Source organism: Notolepis coatsorum (genome assembly GCF_963971535.1).
Source record: "Notolepis coatsorum genome assembly, chromosome: 9".
NCBI lineage: Eukaryota > Metazoa > Chordata > Actinopteri > Aulopiformes > Paralepididae > Notolepis > Notolepis coatsorum.
Genome location: NC_140173.1, coordinates 143514543 through 143531753, shown reverse-complemented (window position 1 = coordinate 143531753; position 17211 = coordinate 143514543). Strand labels below are relative to the sequence as shown.

At 41.2% G+C, this 17211-nt stretch overlaps 1 protein-coding gene across 1 annotated transcript in view; it reads left to right on the top strand.

Annotated features, from left to right (window-relative positions):
- mlip (muscular LMNA-interacting protein) overlaps nt 1-16997 on the top strand; it is a 94771-nt gene extending 77774 nt beyond the window's left edge. The window contains exon 12 of the mRNA XM_084321521.1: nt 16534-16997. Within this exon, the coding sequence (XP_084177647.1) occupies nt 16534-16674 (141 nt within the window). The 3' untranslated portion in view covers nt 16675-16997. The remainder of the gene's footprint in view (nt 1-16533) is intronic.
- Nucleotides 16998-17211: the final 214 nt, after the last annotated feature.

The following is a 17211-nucleotide window of genomic DNA, read 5'->3' as shown; positions in this document are numbered from 1 at the left end:
CATAGGCTCCAACCAACCCCCCCCCCCCAGACCTCCCCGAACACCATGCCTCTTGCACGCGCCCCGACGGACCCCGGCCACTGCCCACCACTGAACTCCCCCAACCCAACGACACCCCATGCAGGGACTCCCTGCATGAACAACACACCAATGTCCTACTGGAATAGACTTCCACAATATTTGGTTTAAATTACCAGTAAGGTGGGATTCAAGAGGAGACTTAAAGAGTGGGTGTAATGCAGAAAGAGATTGATTTTGGTTGGGTCTAATCTGTGTCTAATAATGAATGGGCACGCTACGGCTTCTGCTGTGTTTCGGGGGGTGTCCCGGGGTCCCGGTGTCGTCTCGGACCGTCCGTGATGCTGCATGTCTTCTCATTCGACCGCTGTTGTGTCTGTCTGCTTGAGTGTTGAGTCGTTGCCTTGCTGCGTGGCTCCTTTGGGGCGTGGCTGCGGGTCCTGGGCCGCGTGACCTGGCATTCCCCTGTGGAGTTTGTGGGTGGGAGCGTGGAGTTCGCTGGTTTTTCCTCGTGGTGGCGAGGTCGCCGGGACCGGGGGAGATGGGATGGCCTCCTCCTGGGGTGGCACTCCCGTCGCCGTGCATGGTGGTGTGAGTGGCGTGCGGGCTGTTTGTGTTTTCCTTCGGTCATGACATGCTTTATCAGGGGGTGTGTCTTGGATACTTATTGTACTTATTTTTTTTTATACCTATTCTTATGTCTGCACGTTCTACATTGCACTACTCTTATTGTCTTTTATACCTATTCTTATGTCTGCACATTGTGGATTGCTTTTATTCTGTCAACTGTACGCACATTTTATGTTCATTATGCTATTTACTGTGAAACACTTTGAGCTGCAATCCATGTATGAAAGGTGCTATATAGATAGTTATTAGTATTGTTATTATTATTATTATTATTATTATTATTATTATTATTATTATTATTATTATTATTATTATTATTATTATTATTATTATTATTAGTATTATTATTATTATTATTATTATTATTATTATATTAATAATAATAATAATAATAATAATAATAATAATAATAATAATAATAATAATAATAATAATAATAATACATTAAATGGATAAAGAGCTTTATCAGTGCTCAGAGATGCTTTACAATGGAAGCAGCAAAGGAACAGAACAGAACAAAACAAAACAAAAAACAAGTTGATGGTGGAAAGCAAGAGTGAAAAGGTGGGTTTTGAGGGCGGTTTTAAAGGACAGTAGGGTGTTGGACGTCCGGATGTGGCTTGGGAGGGCGTTCCAGAGGGGCCTTCCAAAAGACCTGTCGCACCCAGGTTCGGGTTTTAACTCTTTTATTACTATTTAAAAATTGCCATAGAACTGTCAGACACCACTGAATATTTCCTGCCGTGTGTACTTTGTAATGAAACTCAAAGTACAATATTAAGAGCAAAGTACTGCTCTGGGCTTTATTATTTATTGTGCCAAAAAATTTATAAAACCTTAAGTAGACGTACTTATTGCTGCTGTTCTGTAATTCAGTAATTCATAACTGTAATTGTTCTATAATGCACCTTAGAACGGGGGAAAGACCTACGACTAAACATCTCAAATACTGCTGTGCTGAAGCACTTCTTTTTTCTTTTCATGATTTTATGTCTATTTTATGTGTATCAGTGACAATCAAACAGTAAACAAAGAGCCATATTAAGATGTTAGATCCCAATATGAAAAACTATGTGATATGCCTTATCTTGACGTCTATTTTGATGCTGTCTATATGCCAAATTTTACGTCTGCACTGTATGCTGTATTGTCTTTTTTACTGCTGTGAAGCACTTTGAGCTGCAATCTTGTATGAAAGGTGCTATACAAATAAAGTGTATTATTATTATATTATAAGCATCAGCTAAATGACAAAATGTAAATGTAAATTGTAAGAGATTGGCCCAATCATAAGGAATTTTCAATCAGGTTGAGAGGCAGTGGCGGCTGGTGAAAATGTTTCTAGGTGGGGCGGAACTATGTGTTGGGGATAAGGGTTCAGCACGGACAATATTGTTGGTTGCTTTCCTGTCTGCAAATCAGTTCCGGTTAGCTAGCATTAGCAAGCAGACAGTTTTGAAGTTGTATTGGTGTCAAATCTTAACACAGATTTGGTTCCAAATGTAAAGTGAACTACAAATGAAATGTATTGTTATTATTATGTTGAATAAACAAACAATTTTACCCAAGGATATAACCATGAAATTCGGATTTCGGAGGGAGCAGATAGCTAACGTTAGCTCCAGTGGCGTAACTCTCTCTCTAGGTGTGCGGGGGACAGATTTGGGGGCGTGGCGAGTGACGTCGCTGGGGGGGGGGGGGGTTAGGGCCCTAACCCCCCCCCCTCTACCTATTTTTTTTTCTTTTTTTCTTTTTTTTTTTTTTTTTTAAATACCAGGGGTGCAATACCGCATTTTCCCAGGCGGTGGCGCCATTACACTACTTGAGTAAAATACTTTCCACCACTGGAAATAAGCATGCAGAACAGAAGTATGTAGCATTTTTCTAAAACTCTTTCTTATTTTCTTATTTCTCTGTCTTATCTTCACCAAGGCCACTGGCCTCTCACCAGAGTTCTAAGCTGAAGCCACACATCCTTCTTTGACTACAGACTTCATTCATTCCATTATCTCTAAAAGGTCTCTCACAGCCAGAATGAATAAAACCCAGTGAACAGATTTTCAGAGTCATTGCTAGGCTTTGATCTATTGAAAAGCTTTCATTACAATGCGATAGCAGTCCTCGGGTTATAGATCAAGTTCAGCATGGAGGCAGAGGGGCATAGCTGTCCAAAAGAATAAATAGAAAAAATACATTTAGAAAAATATGCTTGGTTACAGGCAACCAAGATAAGAAACCAAGAGGACATGTTTCATGGAGGATGTAAAAAGTGAACTGTGTGATATGGAAGGATACGCTGAAGTTGTGGCTAGCTGTTAGAGTCGTTTTTAATGTCTTTGGATCGGACAGGTAAGAGTTGTATAATAACAATTGCTCTCCTAAAGTACTTGTAAAATAATTCAATGGCTTTGTATCCGCATATATCATAGTTAAATGATGAGTTAAAAGCAGAAGCAATGAGTGGAGCTGCCAGGCATTTGTGATTACATTGTGAAAGAACATTTTACCTCGCTGCCTACAGTATGCCTGATTTGTTGCATGCACGCAGGTAGGAGTCGGACATAGCACTGTCGAATGTCTTATCTTATCTCTCTTTATACCGTATGTGATGACGTATTTTAACACACACCTCGGCTGACGACCCGAGCTATTATTATGCAAAGATGAGTACTTTAGCGAGTGGGTACTTGGCCCGTGCAGGGCAAGAATGCGACCCCCATCTACTGCTCTTTGCATAATAATAGGACAGGTAGTCAGACTCAGCTCTTTGGACGGTAAAACGTGGGGGGTACAATAACTGCATTCTGAAAACATGCGGGGGACACTTTCCGATGTCCCCGGCGTAAGTTACGCCCCTGGTTAGCTCAGTTGTTAAATCAACCAGACAACTTCCAAATTCATCATTTCCAAGGGTGTTGACTAAGTACCTAACTTATGTAGTTTGCCTTCAGCTCATGAACGTTAGCTCGCTACTGTTGTGTGGTGGAGGTCTGGAGAGGAGAGAAGATTAGCTGGCTACCTAACGATCGGCTAGCCATCTATCTATCTATAAGATAACAAGTGATGACTTCTGTTTAATTCAAATCTTGAAGCATACTGAAGCATATTCTTTTGCTTGCTTACCTTGCTTCGAGCATACAGCCTTGTTGTTGATGTTTTCCAACTTGTTCAAGCCTTAACATTTTGAGAGCCAGCCGTGTTTTCCTTTTTACCCCCTTGAATGCCCACATCCACTCCAATGTTAACGTTAATATCGCCTAATCTATGTTTTAAATTATGGCTATGTGTCTAATCTGCCCGTCGCTTATCAAAGACTCATTTTCCAGTCAACATTGTCGTAGCAGATTGTTTTTTTATCGCTTCATTTCCGTTTGATAGCATTTTGAAAATCACTCGTTTTCACGGAAAAAACAACACATTCTATGATAATTGCCTTTTACTGGAATATTCTAGAACGTTGTCATTTTTCGGCCTATTTATTAATCGTTTTCAAATAAACGCTAGATGATCGATAGTGTACGCATGCATGCTCGTGCCGCCAGTTGAAAATCGATTCTCCTATTTCCTGACTGCGAGCAGCGTCAAACAGCCTATCACCATAATCACATAAAAGCTTATATATCTGTGAAAACGGGTCTGATTATCCTAATACTGATAACATAGATTCCTTACCTGAGATCAGATGGTATCCAAATGGATTATTCCAATTCCTGATCGCCATTCGAAAAAATCGCTCATTTTATTGATCCATCGTGTATACAGTAAAACACATATTCCCCGCGGCTCGGAGGCTCCAGAGTGAAGCTGGTAGACCCTGGTTACATGAGTGAGAAGTAAAATGTGGAGTGCGTTTTTTTCCCCCCCATTCATTTTCATCGAGTCCAATCAAAAAGGGTGATTTACCATCTGGGAGACGATAGGGGGCGCTTTTTTCACATCTGAGCGCCTGGGGTGACTGGATCTCCAACGGTAGACTCGCTTCCCTTATAAAGGCCATTTATAAGGGAAGATAGTTCCCCCTTAAAAAATTTAAAATAAAAGAAATACATAAACGTGTCCATATAAATCCATTTTGTTAGATCCAAGTCCAACACTGTCTGAATGTACAGTATCTTGTGATTATTATCAATTTTCTACGACAACGACAAGTTACAACAACCATAGACCTATGACAACTAGTAGCCGAGTGGAGCGTATGGGATTTTCCTGGTGGATGTGCCACGATCAGTCAATAGGGAGGTGTAGTCTGACGTCACTGGTTGTTCCACCCGTATAGGGATTTATCATTGGGAAATGGATTATCGGCTATTGTAACAATTCTGCCGCATGGAAATTGAAAAGCTTTCCCTTCTATCACTAACATTATTGTTTAAGCATTTTTGGTTGAAATAAAATTTGGCGATCTTTTTTTATGATTAATTGTGAATATTTTCATGTTGAGCTATATATTGTGGATGAATAAGCACAGAAAGGTACACCATGCAAATGTTAATGCTTTATTTGTTTTAAACGAGACGATTTAGAAATGGGCAATGGGGAAATACATTGCGTTGGACAGAGGGTGGAACATGGAAAACGGTAATGACGTAACCACTACACCTCCCTATAGAGTGAATAGAATAGACAATTCGACAATGACTCTACTTCAGGCGCTAGAGAAAAGCGCCCACAGGCATCATATTTGAAGACGCTAATTGGATTAAATGTAGTTGCTAAATTAATTCATGTTGCCCTGTGAATTTTTCAATTGGCTGAGTTGCGCACTGACACTGATTTCTAGCGCCCGAGAAGAGAGAGGGGGGATGAATAGGATGCACAAACAATGATTTATATTTGATATATTACACGTTATTGTGCATTTGAATCACAAACATACTTAAAATGAGTAATTATTATTTATTTAAAAAAAAAGTATTATATTTTTAGGGGTCGAAATCTAAAATCCAAAACCATTATTTCTTCTTCCTTCTTCGCTCTCCACCAGGGGGTGCAGCACCCTAGCGCCCTCTATGGACCAGCCGCCACTGTTGAGAGGGATTGTGTAAACCTTTCATAAATATTATCGCCTAATAACCTTGTAAATGCTTGATCCAATCGTTTCTCTCTGGTTGGAATAAATATATTCTTTCTGTGCATGTTTGCCCCATGTGGGGTAACATCTAAGCTCTTTGACATCGTTAAGTGATTCTAAAATTCTAATTCTAAAAGGATTCTGAATGCCCCGATGGTCAGTCTAGTGAACGTCCAACTTGTTAACATTATCCAAATAAAGATGTAAAAAATGAATAGTCAGTTTTGACCATTTAGCGTCTTCTGACTACTGACTTGTACAGTAGTACACGGACCATGGTGGAAAGTTCCTGTGGTCCCTCAGGCTAGCGTGGCTTTACAGTACATTACGGCCAGGGACGAGCAAGGTTGAAAGGCTTGAGACGACTTGTTGAAACAATTAAATGAACCCATGTGTACTGGGCCAGTCTTGAACTTTCCATAATGTGTCTCCATAACACAATAAAACTACTTAACAGATTAATTTCATCTCAATTACAAGCAATCTATACAGCATATGTGGTTAACAATTGCCATTTACCTCTGCTAGATCACATTCATCAACAAAAGTGCTATTAGTATTTGTGATCAAATGTGATGTCTGTAAAAAAAAAGAAAATCCATTATAATTAAGACATGAATGGAATAAATCATGTTTATCTTGAACAATATAAATGAAACAAGGTGGAGGCAGACAGGGAAGGAACATGGTGTATATAATATAAATTAGGCAGAGAGTGAAGGTGCATATAGGTGTATATAATATAAATGAAACAAGGTGGAGGCAGATTCTAAAAACTAAAAACTCTTGACTCTAAAAACTAAAAACTCTTGACTTGACTTGTGGAGGCAGACAGTGAAGGAACACAGTGTATATAATATAAATGAAACAAGGTGGATGTATTCATTGTATCATTTCTCTTTTAGTAAACTGTTGGGATTCTCTCGGCTAGGCACATTCAACACAATCCAACGTTACTACCACAAAGGAATATCTTGAGTCATATTTGAATGCAAGTGCATATCAGTGGAGTCAGCACGATAGCATTTTCAGCGCTATTGTAAGAGCACTTCCAAGGTCGAATGATTGCTTTTCCATCGTACTGTTGATTATACTTATACTTGATTCATGAAAGTTCAGCCTTTCAACTTCAAACTTTAAATTACTTTATTTCCACCAGACCTAGGTGTTCAGCAGTCTGATGGAGGTTGGCACGAAGCTACCTAAGCCCCTTTTGCTCAATGATGAAGCTCTGTATAGATGGCCTGAGGGCATTAGTTTGTAAATGGTGGTTTGTGTGTTGTCCTCAACTATTTGGGAGGCCTTTTTAACTGTCCGTTTCTTGTGGATGCTGCCGAGTGGCTCCTGGTCCTTCCCAATGATCTTGCCGCTGATCTTAACGACCCTGTCGAGAGGTTTCCGGTTGATGGCATGCATCACTCCAAACCATGATGTAATGTTAAAGGACATTATCGATTCCACAAAGGAGTTGTAGAAAGCCTGCAGGTTTGATGGTCGGACCTGAAGCTTCCTCATCTTCCTGAGGAAGAACAGTAGCTGTTGGCACTTAGAGTGGATGCTATCTGTGTTGGTCTTGAAGGTGAGCTTATGGTCGATGGTGATGCCAAGATATTTGTACTCCTCAACGCGCTCTATTTTCTGGCCATTTATCTCCAGAGCTGGGGGAGTTGTGGGGTCACGCCTGAAGTCCACCAGCAGTTCCTTCGTTTTGCTGGGGTTTAGGTCCAGGAAGTTGTTCTTACACCACTCTGCGAACCTGTTCAATTCTCCAATGATGCGGTCATTGGAGTTGGTGGTGTCAACGATGACTGTCATCAGAGTATTTGATGAAGAGCATCTCAGGGTCTGAGCTGCTACAGTCGTCGGTATACAGGGTGAACACAGGACTGGTGAGATGACAGTTCCCTGTGGTGCCCCGGTGGATACCGTTCTGTTGGAGCTGTAGTTGCCGTTGAATCTAACGGTCTGGTGTCTATTTTTGAGGAAGGAGAGAATGAGCAGTATGAGGTGGGGGTTGACATTCATCCGGAGGAGTTTCTGTCCCATCAGATGAGGTTGCACGGTGTTGAATGCACCTGAGAAGTCCACGAATACCATCCTGACATAAGGACTTGGGCTTCTCCAGCTGTGTGTAGGTGTGATGCAGCAGGGTTATCATTGCATCATCCACACCTCTCTGCTGCTTGTATGCAAACTGGAGTGGGTCTGTGTACCCACTAACTTCCTCTGTAGCTGAGGTAGAATGAGCCTTTCAAAGCTCTTCATCACCAGAGATGTTAAAGCTACAGGGCGGTAGTCATTATTGCAGGTGGGGTTACCTTTCTTAGGGACTGGGCAGATGATGGAGGACTTCCATATGATTGGTATGGAGTGTTCAGACAAGGATCGGTTAAAGAGGTTACAGAAGACCTCAGCCAGCTGCTCATGACAGACCTTCAGCAAGCGCCCACTGATGTTGTCAGGACCTGGGGCCTTGTGAGGGTTTGTTCTCTTGACCATCCTTTCCACCTCTCTAGGGTGAAACTCTAGGTTGGTGCTAGTCGCTGCTTTACACAGGAGATTGGTGGTCAGCTCCTCCCTCTCCTGAGTGAAGGTGTGTGTATCAAACCTGCAGTAGAAGCTGTTCAGGTTATCTGCAAACTCCACACATTCCTCTGTTCTTAAATGGGACAGGGGTCTGTTGTTTTGCAGGCCAGCAAGTGTCTTGACACCTTTCCAGGCATCTCTGGCTTTGCCCTCCTGGAAGAGCCTTTCCACCTTCTCCTTATACTCCCCTTTGGCCTCTTTAATTTCCTTGTTTAACCTGGCCTGAATCAGTTTAGCCTCAATCCTGTTTCCGGAGTTGAATGCTATTTTCTTCTGATTAAGTGTATGTTTTTAGCTTCTTTGTGATCCAGGGTTTATTGTTTGAAAAAACTTTAACAGTCTTTTTTGGAATAATCATGTCTTCACAGAAGATAATGTAGTCAGTAATGACCTCAGCAGCCTCCTCCAGACTGGTCCCGTCTGTGAACGTTTCCCAGTCAGTACAGTCATAGCAGGCCTGCAGAGTCTCACTGGCCTCCTCACTCCACTGCTGCACATGCCTTTTGACAGCTCCCTCTCTTTGGGAGCCGTCTCTTTCAACTGATTTGAATCAATAATCAAACAATATGTCGATGGGAAAATTAATGATGATTCAAATCTTTATTAACTCTTTTTGACGGCCAAACCCGAGTAAAGTCGGGTTATCTCGCCAACCACTGAGCACCAGAAACCCGAGTATACTCGGGTTTTGATCCTTTGATATTTTCCTTTGATCCGCATTCTATACGGTCAGCCGGAGCCCTCTAGGCGTCTGTGATTCATCTGCCTTATGATGAATTTAAAATGGGGGACCCTGATGTAAACAAGACGAAAGTCTTTCTCAGGTCTGCATCCCCTTAACAATTGTATGTATTGAGCTGTAACTGTACTGTACCGATTCTGCAATCTGTTAATAAAGTTTTCAATCAATCAATCAATCAATCAATCAATCAATCAATCAATCAATCAACCTACGTTGGAATTGCAATGCAATTTTACCAGGTGGCAGTATCATCTACCCTTTGAACTGGGAACTGAGGATATCATATCACTTGTCTTGTTATCATATATCAGATATCATGGTTGTAGAAGAGTAATCATTAATTTTTTTAAATACATTCACAGAGCTTTTAGAAAGGTGTGGAATAAAACTATTGCCCCCCCCCCCCCCCCCCCCCCCAAAAAACTGGATTAATGCATTTATCTTTAAAAAAAATGTGCTGGTCCAAAATGAATCTTGTTCTTTATCTTGTATCCCATCCCTACTTCCACATGGAATGCATGTGATTGGATAAATGATATGCTAATGCTCTAGTGTGACATCTAGTGGCTGAATGTTATCTATAGTTTAGCCTTTAGATGTGGTTTTGCCAGTGGCTAATCCTTGTGGAAGCCAACGGAAGCCATGCCTCCCTATAAATTTCATATCAAATTATGAAATATGAAATATGAAAAAAAAAAAAAATTAAAATATAATTTTTTTTTAATATAGTTTACATTCATTTTCATCTGTGCATCTGTGTTTTTTTTTTTTTTTTTTTTTAATGTCTCCCTCTTCTCCTTCTCACTCCCTCTAACACACTGTCAGACTGTGCTCACTACTGCAGCTAGTATAGGAGAGAAGCAGTGGGTAGGTCTCTTTCTCCAGCCTTCCAGCATTATAGAGTGAGTCCAAACTCCAAATCTGATCCTAGCCAATCAGATTCGAGCTGACTGCCACTTTGCCACACCCTAAAAGTTTAAAACGGAGCTGGGAGGAAGACGTTCAGCATAATATTCCACCTGGAGGCGGGGCAGGTGCCATATTTTCCCCTCTGCACTCTGAACATTGTATTAACCCGTAACTGTTCCCACGGGCCGAATATTGCCCCGATCCTCGCGAGATTAAATCCACGGGGACCTCTCGGCGTGCCGAAGCTTTTCCTAAATCACTTCCATCATCGAAAACGAGGGGAAAAGGTCGGCTCGCGACCCTGAAAATGTCGCGTGATTTTAAAAACGCTGTATTAAGTGAGCCTATTATGGGATCCACGCAAGCTTTCTATCGTGGAAACATCTGGGCGTCCCGCAACTTTTACTGATTCACATGTAGCCCCTAAAATGCTTAGAAAAGGAAAACAGAAAGCGTGGAATAAACTCGCCGAAACGGAAAAGTGTCCCACGGGCGCGCCGTGATTCCGATCCGCGTGAAAATATTCACGGCCATAGAGGAGACCGTGGGACACCTTTTTGCAACCGAATATGTGTCTCGAATTTGCTCCCACGCGGCGCGCAAAATCGCGCAAGGAAAAATCGGACCAAAAATTAACCAATGCTCCAGCAGTATTAATGACCCTGATGTAAACAAGACAAACGTCTTTCTCTGGTCTGCATCCCCTTATACAATTGTGTGTGAATGAATGAATGAATGAAAACTTTATTAACAGATTGCAGAATGGGTACAGTACAGTACAGCTCAATACATACAATTGTTAAGGGGATGCAGACCAGAGAAAGACTTTCGTCTTGTTTACATCAGGGTCCCCCATTTTCAATTCATCGTAAATGTGTATTGAGCCGTACTGTATTGTACCCATTCTGCAATCTGTTAAATAAATAAAAATAACGTTTGACTGGCCGCCGAGCCATACTGTAGTGTACATGGTGACTGCTTGACTTAAAAAAAAAAAAAAAAAAAAAAAAAAATTATTAATAAAAATATTGAATAATTTTTTTTTTTAGAATTTTTTTTGGCTTCCCCTGTTATTTTACCCACGCGACGCCACTGGGTTTTGCACCTCCATGCTGGATAATTAGGTAAATTCAAAACGTTGGTGCGCCATTGCCAATGGATTGGATTCAGCAAGAGTGAGCAGGTGACTGGTATTACAAACGGGTCAATTGTGACAAAAAGGGAGTCCACACGTGAAAGCAATTTAACAAAATAATTTATTTAAACTATATAACAAAAATCTATTAAATAAACAATGAATATGTATGGCTAAGAATCAGTGATGAATGCAGTGTATGGATGAGTGAAAAGTGAAGTGTGGTGTGGTGCAGGACAAATATAACTTAATGGGTGGTGGATAACCTGGTGAGAGGAGATGAAGAAGAGAGAGGTTAACCAGAGACACTTTTATAGACAGGCAGCTCTCAATGCCCAGGTGAGTCTAATTGGGCTGACGAGCCACCCACTCTGCCATACTCCCTAGATTCTAGAAGGCAGCAGACTCACCAATAAGCAGGCAGAGTGGGGGCCGTCACTCACCATCCAATCAATATAATTGTCGATTAAGCAAAAGGATGCAAGGAATATTCACCACATCACAGTACTCAAGGACACTTGCATGAAAACACGATTTTGAAGCAATTTCACAATGGAATCAAACAGGTCGGTCAATTAGTTTCAACAATTTGAAAGCTAAATGATAGAATGGATCACAAGACCTAGAGGGGCTATAAAGTGAAGAATCAGCTTGTATAAGATCAAACAAAAGTCAGTCAGCTTTATTGTCGCTTCTCATAATGTGCAAGACATACAGACAGGGGTGTAGCTCCAGATTCTGGGCCCCATGAAATAATGTATTTATAGGCCCCCAGTGAATGCGAGCGCGCAAGCGGATTTTTTTTTGGCCATTTCTTTTATTGATGAAAACGCATAATATGGTTTTTACCTATACATTCGGATCAGCAGTTCAGCACCTGCACTGTTGGTGGGTGAGCCTAGTAAAGGATGTCGCATTGCGTTCATCTTCAATGAATGGACCAATGCAATAGTCTACCAAAGCCCCCCCTCTCTCTCTATATATCTCACACTCACACACACACACACACACACACACACACACACACACACACACACACACACACACACACACACACACACACACACACACACACACACACACACACACACACACACACACACACACACACACACACACACACACACTTCAGAAACAAACATAGTATCAATGAGAGCATCAATAATACACCTGAGTGATGTCTAGTAAAAAAAAAAAAAAAAAAAATTGGCCCCCTCCCCCCAGTGCTGGGCCCTTGGAATCATCCTAAGCTACCCCCCCCCCCCCCAGCTACGCCCCTGCATACAGAGAAGTGAAATTCCGTTTCCCCCTTCCCACGGTGTATATATAAAAAAAAAAAGATCTAATATAAACATAAAGTAACATATAGGACACTATAAACATACTGTAAGTAACATATGGGACACACGATGTACATACACTATACAGGACTATTAGTAGTAGATGGGGGTATCATGCACCCCCCGGAAATATACTTCTAACCAGACTTTCTAGAATGGAAAAAATGTGAAAAAAATGATAGGCTATGTTAACAAGTTGTCAGAGTGTCCCATGTGTCATTTATATGCAAATTAAGGACGCAATTATAAAAAAATCACAAAAAAAACTGTTTCATGATTCTCAGCCAATATTGCAGATAACTGAACAAATGAGGTGTCTAGGCCCATGTTTTGAGGGTCAAAGATCACAATAACACTATCCCCTAGACAGTGATCACATGTTTCTATGTAATTTTGCCTATGCAAATCTGTGCCGTCAGTACAAAATAATCACATTTTTACTAATTAGTTGCGTAGGAAAGCGGATACTATCATGCACCCCCTGGAAATATATTGTTAACCAGTGTTTCTAGATAGGAACAAATTAGTAAAAATCTGTCAGAGTGTCCCATGTATCATTTATATGCAAATTAATGACGCCATCATCAAAAAATGATTTCTTGATAATCACGTCCTTAATTTGCATATAAATGATACATGGGACACTCTGACAATTTGTTAACATAGCCTATCATTTTTTTCACCTTTTTTCCATTCTAGAAAGTCTGGTTAGAAGTATATTTCCGGATTGTCACCAACGCCGGAGACGCTGGATTCGCCTGTTCGAATCCAGCTCCCGGCGTTGTCACCAGCTTGGCTGGCCGTTCACACTAATACAATTGGCAGTATTAGGGGTGGGAAAGCTGGAGGGGTGGGTCCGGGTCGTTGTAAACAGCGACTCCTACAGTTCGGTCGGGGCGCCTGCTCAGCGCGGATAGGATCTAAGCGGGGTAGTGTGATCCTTCCACACGTTACACCCTCTCAGTGAGAGTCCGCGCTGCCAGGTGAAAAGAAGCAGTTGATTTGATTGGCTAGACGTGTGTCGGAGGAAGCACGTGATAGCCTCCACTCTCCCAGACCGACTGTGGGGGGTAGGTGCGCAGCGACCAGGAAGGGGATTGGCATAACGACTAACATTGGGATGGGATAAAATCGGAGGAAAAAGGAGGGGAAAAAAGATAATAAAAAAAACAAAAAAAAAAGTATATTTCCGGGGGGTGCATGATACCCCCCTCTATTTACTAGAGTCCTGATATCAACTGTGATTGCACGCACGCTAATGGCGCCACGTGCACGCGCGCTCCTGGCGCGTGCGCGCGCTCCCGCGCATGCGCATAAATGTCCCCTCGCTTGAGCACAGACTAAAGACAGTGCCTAATTGCCTCTACGAATGGAATGTAACACATATCATTCATAAGTTAGGTGTGAATGTATCTGAGAATGTATTTAACACACCTGACGACCGGCGCTATTGATATGCAAAGTAGCCCAGGTGGGTGTGCGAGTTGGCGAGTGCAACGCATTCCTGTGTGCACGCGCTTCTCCTCAAATCTCAACCCCGTCCCATGACCAACGCATGCCTGAGTATAAACAGTGTCACATTTTTTTTAATGTATGATTGAAATAAATATAGGAAATAAAAGATAACTTCTTTTTTAGCAGCAGTGGTACATAGTAAGTATAACTGATAAACAATGGCAGTGGAATACAATAGTGGCAGTAAAGTAAACAATGTTAACAATAGAATATTCAACATAACCACCTTTGCTTTCATTATGCTACAGGGGTTTGTGAGGAGAACAAAACAAGTTGATAGCTATCTGAATCAGTTTGATACAGCTATACGATATCATTTAATTTCAAACCTTTATTTACACTCGAAAGGAAACGGAGGTTTCCCTCATTTACAGTCATGTTGAGTGTACATGTACATACAGAAATAAGCAAAATAAAGGCATACAATCACAGCATATAAAATCATAACAAGGATAACAAATCAATTAAAACACGTACAACTTGATTGACAAAGGTTGGAGATTAAGGTTTTCAATTCTGCAACAGAGGGGATCATCTCAAGCTTTAACTCATTCCGGGCCAACAGCGCCCTCTGCTGATGGCCCTTCCGTGCCAATGCTATATCCAATGGAGAATAGGACTTATTTGCGAGTGCATAAAACATATAAAATATAATAGCAATAGATCTAAATAACACAGTGATCGTCAATGAGTTGCTTCCAGTCAACATGTACGAAACAGATTGTTTTTTCATCTGTACATTTCTGTTTGATACCGTTTTGAATACGAGTATAGTTTTGGAGATTTCTAGTAATTCCAGAGAAAGACACGATAATAGCCCTTTAGTGGAATACACAAAACACGTTGTAATTTTTCGGCTGATTTATGAATTGTTTTCAAATAAACGCTAGATTATCGATAGTATATGTGTTCTCATGTACGAAGAGAAGCGGGGTCTGAAAAATCGCTTCTCCGTACTTTGGTCGGTGCGAACCTCACACGCACACACACACACACACACACACACACACACACACACACACCTACACACACACACGCTCCGATGGCGTGGCTCTGAATGAGTTAAGGACTGTTTTCTGTTTTCATTCCGTGAGCTAGGGGCATCATAGCAAAATGCTGATTTACCCTGTTCAGAGCAAAGGACCTTAGGACCAGCCAGTCAATGGAAGGGGTTCCAAAATTCCATTCCAACAATGATGTAGTATAAGGAGGTAGCTTATTTACCAATAAGGGCCTTCAAAATGAACAAATACAAGTGTTTGTTGTGCGTCTCCATCAGTGAGGACAAACTAACCTTGCATGAAGGACACCGTGTCGTATCTATCATTAGTGATGAATCTGAAGGCAGAGTGATATACACAGGGTCCAGGGATTTAAGGGTTGAGGACGCAGCATGCCTATAAATACAATGTTCTTAGCTACGAGCTAATAGATGTTTTGGCTAAATGGCTCTATTTCTCTCCTTCCCTTTCTCTCTCTCATTCCCCGGTGTCTGTCTGCTGCATTCCCTTGTGAAAACGACCAGAGCTAATGGCCACTAACCATGTTAGCTTGCTTGCTACCTAGCAAACATAGCTACAGTACAGTGACCCTTACATTCCAAGGTAAAGTAAACCTACCATCATGGCGATTTTTAAAACGTGCAAATATAATACACGGTATTGATCAAGCCATTATTTGACACTTTTCAGCCACATTCCTTCATGAAAAAGTATCATGGCATCTCCATGTGATGGCTGTGACCAAAACATAATGGAAGTACCACAATATTACTGTCAGTATCATGGGTTAAATTGGATTATACCATGATATATTACTATCAGTATCATGGGTTAAATTGAATTATACTGTACCATGATATTACTATCAGTATCATGGGTTAAGTAGGGGATAATGTATAGCTATACTCGGTCATTGTCGCAAAATAATTGACAGAGACTGCGTTCTGGAACACAGAGGTGTTCTAAACGCAGTGAAGGTCAATTATTTTGCGACAATGACAGAGTATAGCTATACATTATCCCGCTTTCATGGCTAACTTACTAACAATATACGTAATTCATTTTACACCATCGACAAGACGAGATCAAATGCAGACAAGGTTGTTCTGTTGCTGGCGTCGGCAGGTGTGTCGGCTTGATTGCACCTGATGCAGTGCAGCTGTGCATGGTATAACGCTGCGAGAGTCTGGCTGCGAGGCTGTTGGCCCTAACAGCGGTCATTATTGCGCGTTGCCCCTAGCAGCGGTGAATTATCGAGAAATAATTGACCGCTGCTAGGGGCAACGGAGCGCTATTGACCAATCACAATCAAGCATTTTGGCGAATTTTAAAACGCCATGTAATAAATTGGATTATACCATGATATTATACTATCAGTATCATGGTTTAAATTGGATTATACCATGGTAAAATGTAAGCACAAAAGTGGTACGGTACATGGTATTTTTTTTTTTTTTTACGTCTTGAACAGAAAACAAAAAACGGGTGCATACAGTGTAATACCCCCTAAACCCCAAATTCCTTCTACCCACCTTTACATTCTACTTAACCGTTAAAACCAGCTGTGCTTTTTCTTTTCATTTCAGTCTCTTGTCGAGGCAGGAGGAGATGCCGGTGTAAACCCAGAAGGTCAACAGTTAAGCAAAGTGTGCCCAGAGACAGCCAGCACATTCTCCATGCACAACAGCCTACTCATCACAGAACCCCAGGACCGGAACACTCTGTGAAACACGGATCCTGCAGACGCTTTTGAGACTCATGTTTGAAACGGAAAGAAAAAAACGAAGAGGAAATTTAACAAAACAAAGCAGGATATTTGAAACCTTTCACTATACAGTGTTATTTAGACTGAGGACTTTGTCTGAGGACTCACACATCGTAGGAGACATTCGGTACCAATCAAAGACTATTGAGACGGTTATTAAATAAAGACGTGGCGAGAGATTTTTTAATGAATGTGTCAATGTGTACATGGAATGTGACTGGCCATTATTTGCAGTTGGCAGCTGATGTGTAATATGACTTGTATTGAATTAAAAAGAAAATGTATAAAGTATTTTATGTTTGATTATTTCATGTCAATATCGGTAACATCCAGTGAGGTTCAGTAAAGGACAGAATTTGTTACAGGTGATGGTTACAGAAATGCAACTGTAATGTCAACACATTTGACCTTCTTGTCAAATGTGAATTCATTAACCCTTTGAATTCATTAATCCTTGTATTACGGTCACTTTTGACCTTTTGGTAATTTTCGGGTCAAA